Source organism: Erpetoichthys calabaricus, chromosome 17 (assembly GCF_900747795.2).
Source record: "Erpetoichthys calabaricus chromosome 17, fErpCal1.3, whole genome shotgun sequence".
Classification (NCBI taxonomy): Eukaryota; Metazoa; Chordata; class Cladistia; order Polypteriformes; family Polypteridae; genus Erpetoichthys; species Erpetoichthys calabaricus.
The window spans coordinates 41,777,634-41,790,285 of record NC_041410.2 but is presented as its reverse complement, the minus strand read 5'-3'; the positions used below and the strand labels follow the sequence as shown (position 1 = coordinate 41,790,285).

At 37.1% G+C, this 12,652-nt stretch overlaps 1 protein-coding gene across 1 annotated transcript in view; it reads right to left on the bottom strand.

Annotated features, from left to right (window-relative positions):
- man2a2 (mannosidase, alpha, class 2A, member 2) overlaps positions 1–12,652 on the bottom strand; it is a 77,231-nt gene that overhangs the window by 16,798 nt on the left and 47,781 nt on the right. The window contains exons 11-18 of the mRNA XM_051920854.1: positions 11,831–12,013; positions 11,293–11,407; positions 11,101–11,168; positions 7,831–7,996; positions 7,334–7,570; positions 5,079–5,201; positions 3,019–3,133; positions 2,795–2,928 (exon numbers count right to left, since the gene is read on the bottom strand). Coding sequence (XP_051776814.1) covers positions 2,795–2,928; positions 3,019–3,133; positions 5,079–5,201; positions 7,334–7,570; positions 7,831–7,996; positions 11,101–11,168; positions 11,293–11,407; positions 11,831–12,013 — 1,141 coding nt within the window. The remainder of the gene's footprint in view (positions 1–2,794; positions 2,929–3,018; positions 3,134–5,078; positions 5,202–7,333; positions 7,571–7,830; positions 7,997–11,100; positions 11,169–11,292; positions 11,408–11,830; positions 12,014–12,652) is intronic.

Below are 12,652 nucleotides of genomic sequence, written 5' to 3'. Positions count from 1 at the left end.
TACCTTCGTTCCCGCGTGTGACTCGTGCTGTAAATCTCTTCCTTGTTTTCAGTTCACGTGATTACGTAGGAGGCGTGATGACGCGATACGTGACTCCGCCTCCTCCATTACAGTGTATGGACAAAAAATATGTTCCAGTTATGACCATTACGCTTTGAATTTCGAAATGAAACCTGCCTAACTTTTGTAAGTAAGCTGTAAGGAATGATCCTGCCAAATTTCAGCCTTCCACCTACACGGGAAGTTGGAGAATTAGTGATGAGTGAGTGAGTGAGTCAGTCAGTGAGTGAGTCAGTGAGGGCTTTGCCTTTTATTAGTATATATATATATATATATATATATATATATATATATATATATATATATATATATATATATATACATATATATATATGCCACTTTTAATGTAGGTAGATCATTTCGACCTGGTCATTTTAAAAGTAGCTCGCAAGCCGAAAATGTGTGGGCACCCCTGGTTTGATGTTTATAAAAATGGTGACAAGCAGGGCTGAAAATACATGTGTAAATCCTGTCGTTCATTTGGAACTCTTGACGTTAAGTGCTTTGAGCATGGGAAAGGTGCTATTTAAATAAAATATCATTATTATTAACATTATGTTTGTCTACAGATTTTCACTTTTTCAGAAGCAACCTACTAGATGTCCTAATCAGCAGGTTACCTCTTAAGTGTGCATTAATAATCCATCAAAAATCCTGTGCAAAATGTTCTCTGTAACACACAAACAAATTCACTTGGAACATTGCTAAACAAATACTCTTTCAGACAAAGGAGGTGAAGAGAAGATATGGGAGAAAACCTTAACACTGCAGAAAACATTTATAAGCAGCATTCAGGATAACTCCCTCTTGATTCTTCCAAAGTGCTCCTTTCTGGGAATGCCATGTCAGCGGGACAGTATATCAGGCTGTGTGTATCGACTTATGATAGAATGTGGACAGTGCCCAGAACCATTTTAGTTAAGACATGCTTATTTTCATACTTTTTAAATGTTAAACCAAGATTGTTCTGAGCTGTATGTCTGAGCATTTGGTAATCTAAATTTCTGTAGAAACGGTGTCTGTTCTAAAAAGCCAAATTCCAGGCAGCAGCTCGATGTGAGTGTACAGCTGCATGCTGCTGTGTTGGAAGCGCTCTCAGTTTGGATGAACTGTGTCAGTTGCTTTGGATTCAAAAAGGCAGCTTACTGAGTCAGCCTGATTTCTTATTGAATACGATTTATCTACAACTTAATGAAAGAATAATTAAAAAAAAACATTTTTAAAGATGACCTATGTTTATATAGGATGTTATTGATGCACAGATTTCACAGACACTAGTGGTAGTGCTGCTGCTTCGCAGTAAGGAGACCTGGATTCGCTTCCCGGGTCCTCCCTGCATGGAGTCTACATGTTCTCCCCGTGTCTGCGTGGGTTTCCTCCCACAGTCCAAAGACATGCAGGTTAGGTGCACTGGTGATCCTAAATTGACCCAAGTGTATACTTGGTGTGTGTGCCACGCGGTGGGCTGGCGCCCTGCCTGGGATTTGTTCTTGCCTTGTGCTGGCTGAGATTGGGTCCAGCAGACCCCCATGACCCTGTGTTAGGATATAGCAGGTTGGAAAATGACTAAGTAGATTTCTTTCGAATTCACAAGGAGACAGTTAAAGAGTTACAAGTTGCCAGCCTTGGCATAAATATATGAGCAAAGGTTCAAAATGCAACTCTACACGAAACAAAACTAGCAAGTGCATTTAACAGATGAGTCTATTGGTTTTAACTAGCCTGGGTACTAAAACATTATTTTACTTCAGTGCACTTGTGAGGCAAATGAAAAGTGCATTTAGCAGACAATTTGTCTGTTATGTCCAAAGGAAAACTGTATCTTTAACTTTTGTTCTAGCGCTAGTCACTAGCATGAATTTCTCAAGTTAACCTGCTTCATAACACTAAAAGAACTACTGTCGGACAACTACGTAAGTGTAAGTGTATTATTTACAGCACTGTTGACTTTTCTTGCCTTATACTTCCAGCCTGCTTCCCTTCCTGTTTTTGCATTGAGCTAACACTGTTGTAGAACACCATCTGCTTTTACCCAATGAACAAACAGCCACTTTTTCAGATTTTAGAGTGAAATACTCCTGACACAGAAGAGAATATTCCCTGATATCTGAGGAAACCTTCTTCTGCTAAATGTGGTAGCTTGAGTAAAAACAGAGCAGAGAGTTACCGCCTCCTGGTGTGTATTGTGGATGAGGGGCAAGGACAACTAGTTGATTAAGAAAATACGATTCGACTATAACGTTTAGTTGATGAGATTGGTTAATCATGGCAGCCCTAGTCCACAGACATGACTCTCAAATTGAAGCACACATTTGTGGACCCGTGTAGATGCCAGGATGGCATGCAAATGCCACAGTAGAATTCAAACCCAGAATATTGCAATACTGTTTAGCCCCCACTTGCTATTGCAACACAAAATTAACTTGAAACTGTTTTGAATAAAATAAAATCCATCAAATTTATGGAAAAGCTTTTTCCAACTGCAGAGTCATGGGGAACCACATCCAAAAGTGCCCTCAACGCAGGAAATTACCAAAACATCTTGCAAAAACTTAAAGAAATGAAGTTACCTAACATACACAACTCTATAGTTTGGGATGAAGACAGTCTTTGTGGTGAAATTTCATAGGAATTAAAGGAGAACACAAAACTTGACTCATAATGTAGCTATGTTAACCATGCACTAGAATCAAAACATTTAAATGGAAATCCTAGTAAATTTAAATCAGTTTACCTGGAACCCGTTTAGATCAGTGAAAAACACCCCATCACTCTGTATGTCAGATGTAATGCGCATGGCCAGCTCTTTGTTGACCTGATCCCTTATATCAACCATTGTAGTGACATCTAGAGAAAGACCATCCACACCTGACAAGATATACACACTGAGAGTGAGGTAAAGGAGAGAAATACTCAAATACAACAAAAATGTCCACATGACTGAATATATACACTTACCTGGAAGATTATACAGGCGTATTGTCAGCTGAAAATGTTGATAGTAACACACAACTTCAGAAAAGAGAGGACCGTCCACAACTCGGACAATGGGTGGATCCTTTGATATGTAATGCTGAAGGAAATGTAAAAATTGTCCGTTTGCTTTATCTATATACGTAAATAAAATAGTAATCTGTTTGTGCATTCACTAGTCAAACACAAAAATGGCTCAACCAATTTTCACAAAATCTGCATTTGCATTGCCTTTGATCTAACTTAAAATGCAGGCTAAATTATCTTTCAGGGAGAGGCAGTTGTAATGTAGAAGTACAGTCCAAACACCAGTGCCAATGCAGGGACTACAAGTCACATTAGAATGTGAGGTACGCAGAGACTGATTAGAGGACGCTGTTAGCAGTGTGTACAAAGTTTTGCACTGACCAAAGTAAGATTTCATTTAAAACTGCAGGTACAGTGTTTTCTTCTTAACAAATCTGGATAACATTTTTATTCTGTTGCTGGATTACAGCTTTTGCCTAAGAGTATAACATTTTATCTCATCGTGGGTTGTGTTTAGCCATGTTGATTTTCCCCCATTTATTTTCATTTAGACCTTTTTTTCATCTAACACGTTCAAAATGGGTGTATGGTGTTGCTAAATTCTTACGAAGCAAAATGTTCCTTTCTTTCAACCTCCACCAAAACTCTAAAACACTCTCTTTAGTGATTCCTGCAGTTGCAAAATTGCAAGTGAAAGAAAATTTAACGTAATTTTCACAAAACTGCATGAGAAAGGAAACTGCTGTTTTTCTCACCACAGCCTCTTATTTGTGATGTTATAATATACATAATCAACAGAATGGGATTCAAGCTGTTGAACAAGGACTTTGTAAGATTGCACCATGTTCTTTTTGCACTGTGTACACGTGAAATGAACTGACGATACTACTACATTATTTATCAAAGCAAAAAACGTTTTTGAAAAAGCCAGTACTATTGCATAACATTACTAAGTGCAGTAGAAATAAGCCACGATGAAACAATGAAATGTGACATTTAGCCAGGCTGTTCAGAACATGATTTAAAATGAACAACTAGGGACAGTATTAGTAACCTTTACTGTTTCTTGAAGATAGACATTAATTCAAGTCCATTTTATGAAGAGAAATTTATAATTTTAGGCATCAATGCCAATACAGAATCATGATTTTAATCTATTTTAAACCAAGGCTGAATGAATTAACTTTAAATCATCATTATAATATTATTAAATACTGCCACTGGTGCGCCTTCCTGCAATAATTCTGAAACATGAACCCACTGAAGTTGCATTCCATGGTCCATGGATTAAATAATAAACATGGCATCAAGTTTATTAATGCAGGATTAAACATCTATTCGTGAATCCACACTGCACCAGGAAATATAAAGCAGCAGCATTCTTGTTTCCAACCCAGGAAAAATTTATGACAATAATGGAATCCAATCATACACAAAAAAGAACAAATACTCAGTTCATGAGAGAAGAGCAGCTGATAGTTACAGTATCAGGGAGTTTGTGTAGTTGATAGAAGGGACACTAGCATTTCAGCCAGCAATGACAAAAGGGTCAACATTTAAAAATGTTGCTTTCTTACCTTAACCCATTATACAAATACCAGCTGTGCTACATGTCTAAGATGGGTTGACATCTAAGTAATCAGCGTAGACCTCAGCATTAATGTTTGCAGTGCACAATACAATGCATATGCCTCTGTTACATGTTATTTTAGTATTAGATTTGCAAAAGCAGTGCTACTGTTTATGATGCTCTATCTATTGGAATGACAACGGCAATACATTTTATTACAAAAAATGTTTGGGATGTGCCATGTTTTGGAATGACAGAGACATAGCAACCGGACGGACAAACAGACACGTATGCTTTTTTTAAGGTGGATACCCGCATAATAGCTGGTACTTCAGCTAGTAAGAGATAAAAAAAAAAGCAAAGACAGATTGAAAAGAATCATGAAAAGTGAACTCTGTCAGCAACCAGTGTCTGCTAATTACAATACATGAGGGTGAAAACTAAACACCTTAGCTGGGCCATCAGGCAGGAAAAGATAAGCTCCACTCTTGTCTTTTGAAGGGCGGGTGCCATAGATTAAGAATTCAATCTTCAGCTTCATCTCCTGCTGGCTTTCCTTGAACTTGACACTCTGTGGAAAAAAATGAACGGTATGTTACAGTGTGAAAAAACGCACTAGGTTGTGACAAGTAATGTTTTATGAAAGGTCCTTTGATGAAAACAAAAAAGTGTGTAAAAAAAAAAAAAAAGAAAAAGAAACTAAGGCATAAGTTATTTTCCAATGGTATTATATTTAGCTGTCTAGTTTTTAAAGAAAATATGGAGGCTGGGAATGCTCATTTGGGATTTTTTTTTCCTTCCACAGAAAAGTAGCTCAGCTTAATATCATCATCTAGAATAACTTTCTTTTGCTAACAGTAACCCCATCCTACTGGCTAGCATATCACTTCTGTTACTGAATAACATCCTAACAAGTAACTCTAAATTTTACAGTTGCAAATTTTTTCCCTCCTCTCTCAGATGAGCCCTTCTGTTTTTAATTATCCTAGTCCCTTTCTAGACAATGGAAAATATGCACATATTACTCTAAAAAGATTACAAATCATCATGCTTAATAACAAAACCTTGTACAGTAGTAGCCAGAAGATTACATACATTTAGGGAGCATTCTTTAAAACTCACTTTATAACTCCTCCACAAATTTTACTAACAAACTATAAATTTGGCATATCATTTAAGACATCTATTTTCTGCAGGGCAAAAGTATTTTTGTTTTTCCCCCAATGATGTTCACAGACAAGAATATTTCACTTTTTATTGACTATATCAAAATTCCAGTGGCTCACAAGTTTACATACACGTTGTTAACTATGCCTCTAAACAGCATGGAAAATTCCAGAAAAGGATGTCAAGCCTTTAGGCAATTAGATAATAGCATCTGATAGTCAATTTGCCTAATTGGAGTCAACATGTGGATGTATGTTAAGGCCTACCATCAAACTCACTGCCTCTTTGCTTGACATAATGGGAAAATCGAAAGAAATCGGCCAAGACTTCAGAATAACAATTGTGGACGTCCACAAATTTAGTTTATACTTGGGAACAATTTCCAAACACCTTAAAGTTCCATGTTTATCTTTACAAACAATAATACACAAGTATAAACACCATTTGACCAAACAGCCATGATACTGCTCAGGAAGGAGACGCATTCCGACTCCTACAGAAGAACATACTTTGGCACGAAAAGTGTACATCAATCCCAGAACAACAGCAAAGGGCCTTGTGAAAATGCTGGAGGAAACAGATAGACAAGTATCTATATCCACATTACCTAAAAGGCTGCTCAGCAAGGAAGAAGCCACTGCTCCAAATCCGCCATAAAAAGCCAGCAGTTTGCAATGGCACATGGGGACAAATACTTACTTTTCTGGAGAAAAATCCTCTGGTCTGATGAATCCAACATGGAACTGCTGGACTGTAATGACCATCGTTATGTTTGGAGGAAAAATGGTGAGGCTTGCAAGCCAAAGAACACCCCATCTAACCGTCAAGCATGGGGATGGGTGCATTATGTTGTAGGGGTGCTTTGCTACGGTAGGTGACAGGGGCACTTTGCAAAATAGATGGCATCATGAGGAAGAAAAAGTATATAGATATACTGCAGCAACATCTCTAGAGCTCAGCAAGGAAGTTGAAGCTCGGTCACAAATGGGTCTTCTAATGGACAAGCATACCTCCAAAGTTGTGGAAAAATGGCTTAAGGACAACAAGGTCACGGTATTGGGAGTGGCCATCACAAAGCCCTGACCTCAATCCAAACATTTATGGACAGAACTGAAAAAGCATGTGAGAGTAAGGAGACCTACAAACCTATCCCAGTCATACCTCTTCTGTCCGGAGGAATGGGGCAAAATTCCAGCAACTTGCTGTAAGAAGCTGTGGAAGGCAACCCAAAACATTTGGCTGAAGTTAAACAATATGAAAGCAATGCTGCCAAATATTAAAGTGTACGTAAACTTGTGACCCACTGGAATTCTGAGACAGTCAATAAAAATTCAAATAATCTGTCTGTGAATGTTGTTAGAAAAAATTACTTTTTCCCTCACAATGTAGATGTCTTAAATGATATGCCTGATTTATACTTTGTTAGTATAAAATCTGTGGAGGGGTTATAAAGCAAGTTTTAAAGAATTCGCCCTAAGTGTATGTAAACTGATTTCAACTGTATGTCCAGCAAGAACAAGTGCAGGTCTCACTCACCTCTAATAGGCCTGTAGTTCCAGAAAACCATAACTGGAAATTTTGATTCTGAATATAGAAGTCCTGCTGTTCAGTACTATGGACCTTTAGTGGTAGTGGATCAAATCGTTTTGGAGTCAGATTTCGGCCATACAGCCGAAGAATTGTTTCTGATCGCAGAGTTAGGGAGGAGTCAAATGAATCGTATATCTGGAACACCATCAAGCCCAAAGCAGGCAGGCGGGCTGGAAAAGATACCTTTAACAAGAAGTCAGACATAAAGGTCAACCCAAAAAAACACCAAAATATCCAACTATGTCAAAATATCTCCCTTGAAACATAGCTCATTTTAGCACTACATGCTAACTCAACCTAACACCAGTAGAGCATTATAAATAGGGCAAAGAGATCAGTTTTCTTTTCATGAGTGATCATTTGTTCAAATCTGACTGAATTTCTTTCCATTACAGAAGTTCTTTACCAGTGAGCATCAACACTGAGTAAGCATTATCAGTTACCTGATAGCCATCCTTGTTTATCTCTGTAGCCGAGGTCCACAGTGCACTCAACTGGACTGGCAGAGTCTGTCCATCTTCTGTCAAAACACGCACACGTGCTGAGCTCACCAGAACAGTAATCAAGCAAACTCGCTCCTGCTCAACAGGATTGAACACGACCAAATACCTTCAGTGGCAAGGACAGATTGAAATAAACATTTATTAAACATTCTATCTACACAGATGACATAACAGATACATAATTACCTAACTGAAAGGTATGGAAATTATTATGATCTTTACAATGTAGAAACAGAATTTAAAAGCAGTCAGTAAAAGTGAATATTCAAATATTTAATAGTTGAACTGCCACACATTTTTTCAGTAATAAAGCTACCAAGGCTACACCAAGTGGAGTATGAATCTTTTTGTTTTCTCTAATGGCCCATCAGCTTGGCATCCTGAGAGATCATCGGTATAGCCCTACCTACAAAAACCATAGACGGCCTGAAAACAGCTTGAATGAATATAAATATAAATAATTTCTTGGCACACAGTATAAATTGTTTGCATTAATTTTCACTTTATATATTAGCCTACGTTTTCAATTAAAAAACAAAACACATCTGCAAGGATAAGTTACCACTGGGCAGAAAACTTTCTCAAGATTTACTAGTATTTATTAATTTAAAGCAAAACAACACATTTCAATCAACTGGGAACATAAAATAACACAAAGTAGAAGCTATTTTGTATGTAGAAACAGTTTAAAAACTTACAACCATATCCACTTATTTCTGTGGATATGCAAACATTTGTAAACAGGAAGCAGCATGTAATTATCATAAAACTAGCTATTTCCTATTGAAGACAGATACTAGAATAAATTTAAAAATATTTGATATCTCTTGACTTATGTGTAACCTCAGAATTTGTCCTATACCTTTCTTTGGAAACATTGTGCATCTCAACCTGTGTTTGGCACTGCTTCCTCTCTCGATAGCATTCTCGTAAAGCCCACTTCTCAGATTCTGTCATTTCAAGACATGTCTGCTTTTTGACTACCACCAATGGTAGATAAGCCAGATTTACCCACTGTGAAAGCATCAGTTGTACTCTTGTGAATATTTCCCATTTCTGAAAGCAACTTCTCAGCCTGCCTCCCATGCCTTTCTTCGGTATCCTTGTGTTTGTCAACTTCTCTTGCCCAGAACTTCCTGTCTCGATCGTGTTTGACTGAGGAACCACAGGGAAACTGACCAATCCGTCCAAAGCCAAGCTAACCAATCTGATTACTCAGAGTGACTGGATACACACACACACATAGACATTAGCCTTTTCTCATATAAATAGTGAGCATCAGCAAACAGCACAAATTCTTGTCATCTTTACAGTAACACTTTACATTATTTTATTGTGTTACTGAGTGTGGAATAATACTCCTTCACACCTGGTACTTGGTGTCCTATGAGGAGCAAGATGGACCTGAAATGAAACAAGTGTCTATTCAAAGCTGCGTTGCTCGGTATAAAAATCGATTCAATATTATTTTGTAAAAAGCAAACCATTACTTATAAATCAGCTGGACATATAAAATAAAAAATGATATAGAAAGTAATATTTTTTTTCTGTACAAACAGCTTGTTCCATCTACAATGTGCTATCTCACATGTACTCCATTCCCAAGTCAAAAAATGCTGGCTGTGTACTTCGCATTGCAAGTTGGGTGAGAAGCATAGTGATGGCGTTTCAAGTGAGTTAACAGTTGTTTTTTAACCTAATTGAGATAACTGGGATGCCAACAGTTTTAAGATGTATCTGTTATTCTCTTCATCATGCACAGATAATGATAGTAAGTGTGACATTTTTCAGTGATTATTTTCTAGTTGTCTGTTAAAGACATACAATTCATATCTGGGAAATAATGTTCAGTAATGTCGATGACAGTGGTAGAAGAGGATTTGTTTAGAAAAAAATGATATGCAAATGTGGTCACGTGAAAGTTGGAGGAGAAAAGCAGCGATTCACACCTAGGTACCAACAGTCAATGTCATTGCTTGTAGTGGTACTAGGGGGGCTTGAGTGTTTAGCAAAACACTCAAAACACCAAGGAGGAACTCCTCCAGTTGACTGTTGCACTGTTAAGCCACTCAAAACTACCACTTTACATACTGCAAGTACTCACCTTTTCAAGTGAAGCACTTATCGAAACACTTTAACTGCCTAAAAATACAGACATCATCCTCCTTAGCTTTGAAAATTTCATTAACGCTGCCAGCACTTACAACCAAGACTTTACAAACAGGCTGAAATTAAGTAACAACAAAAACTACCAGAATAGACAAACTTACAAAGTACTTCCTCATTGCTTTTACATAAAGACCAATGCCATTATAACATTCACTTCTTCAGGCTTTGGGTTTAATGTTGCATCACATTCCTGCATTGGTTTCTTTTTCTATTTCCCATACTTTTCATTTTTTCAAATACACATTTCTTTCACTTTGGACTTCCACATTACACCACCTCTACCTAAATTTTCCCTTTTATTTTAGGACCTGGGGAACACACACAAGGTTTCAACAGTTCCTTTACTTTGCCATCCACAACAACCACCCAACATTTTTGATTCTTTTATTTATGTTAATTATGTGCATCATTCTTTATTTTTAGGTTTCTTTAAGTATATCAGTTGCCTTTGCTATGTTCTGTGTGTTTTTGTGGGTGGTCCCCAAAGAGGCAGGGCTACCTGGCAATCATCTGCAGGAACTGCCCTCTGCTCTATAAATCCAGATGGTCCACAGATCCCAGCAGTTAATTTCAAAACGTGCCTAGGAGAGGTTAAGTTTAATTGAATTTTCTGCTGTGCTTGTGCCATTAGAACTTTGATCTTCATGGTTTACATTTGACTGTTTTCTGGATTACCGTTTGGGGACTTGATTGCATTGGACTGCCTTAGTGTTTTTCACCAATACCTTTTCTTCTTATGCTCCATGGAGCTTGGTATTGTAGAGTATTTTGTGAAAATAATCTTGCCTTTTTAACTAGACAGGGTGTGATGTAATCCCCCCCCCCCACCCCCACTTGGAAGTGCTTTTGGAACTTATTGCAATGTATGTGCTTTGGGACTCCTAGTTCACGACAGATACTTAGTTAACAGAGCATATCTTTTCTTTTAAAAAAAACTAACCTTGAATCACTGACAGCAGCTTCAAATCATTCTGAGCATGGTAAAGGCGCTATATAAATAAAATGTATTATTTTTTTCTAATGTCTGTCATTCCCAATTACCTTGGAGTGGAGTCAAGCTCAATCAATGTTCTTTCAGGCAAAGAATCATGTGTTGCACGTCTTTCATCCTGGGAAGCAAAATGGAACATTCAAAAAAATTAAAATGGAACATTAAAAAAAATTAAGATTAAACATCAGAACTTCAAAATTATAAAGTACCATAAAAAGTAAATGTTAAAAATGCCGACTCACTGGTTCAAGAAAGGGCTCTGTCTGGTAGTATCGGTAAATATCCTTATTTCTCAGCACAAGGAAATGAGCAGCATTAATCATTACTCTTTTTACACCTGCAAGGGAGTGCAACAACCTGGGGCGGTTAACAGATGAGAGGGATGTAACAGAGATGGGCCAGAGGAGAAAGAGAGATGTACGATATGAGTGGAAGAGGGAAACGAGAAAACAATAACATAGTTAAAAAGGACAGACCAGGACAGGAATAAGAACAGAGGCAGAAAAGTAGCCAATCTTTACCATTGCAGTAGTAATCTAAAATTAATACTGGAATATATATTTTATCCCTCTTACAAATTCATCTTTTCACTAAGACCAATAAACTCTCTTGCTGTATAAAAATATCTAATAGGCATATTTCCTTCTATAAATAACATGGCCAAAATAAAAGTGCATATTTAAATCTGTGAACACAAGTATCATTAAATTTTAGACTACACACAAATTGTATGCATTTTATATGGTTTGGCTAACTGACATCCCTCACATTATCTCTTACCTGACCCCGTAGTCAACAGCAACTGCTTCTTTAGCTGTGCCTGCGATTGCGTCGTGATGCTGGAAGAGACCAACATTGCGTCTTGCTTCCGTAAGATAAGAGTAATCTGACATTGCATAGCGTTTCTCCATTCCCAAGTGACGAGCATGAGCCACAGACAGACTGAACAAAATCTCTGCTCCCCTATTAAAAGATTCAAAGAAAAGTAAGATCATCGTACCTTACTTTTATTCTATGTTAATTAGTGTTCCTTAATTTTAATTATTTATTTTGTCTTTTTTCTCTTTCTTCATCATGTAAAGCACTTTCAGCTACATTGTTTGTATGAAAATGTGCTATATAAATAAATGTTGTTGTTGTTGTTGAAAGTTAAATATAAATGACAGTTGTACTTTCCAAACTTAGTTTTACTACTGGCAACATGATTTATACTGCATGAAATAAGTAAAACATAACATGATCAGAAATTCTAGTCATCTTATCTTGTTGTTTACGAACAATAATGAATTAGTTTACTTCAGGGTCTAATGAAGAAATACAGTATTTGCAACAATAGTATAAAAGAAGTCAACTCACTTTTAAAAATTGGGTTTGTTATATCTTATTAACTTAGCAAGACCAAACTTGCAATGGTATGTGATTGGTGACTACTTGAGAAATTTTTATTCTGGAAAGGCTGATAGTGTCTTGGCACAGACACACTTTACCCTGGACTAAGAATTTCATTTTTGTTCCTAACAATGATGACTTTATAAAATTCTCTTTGGGTCCAGTTCTCTCTTAGATGACATTGTAAATGTGTTGCAATTCTTCTTCAGTCTT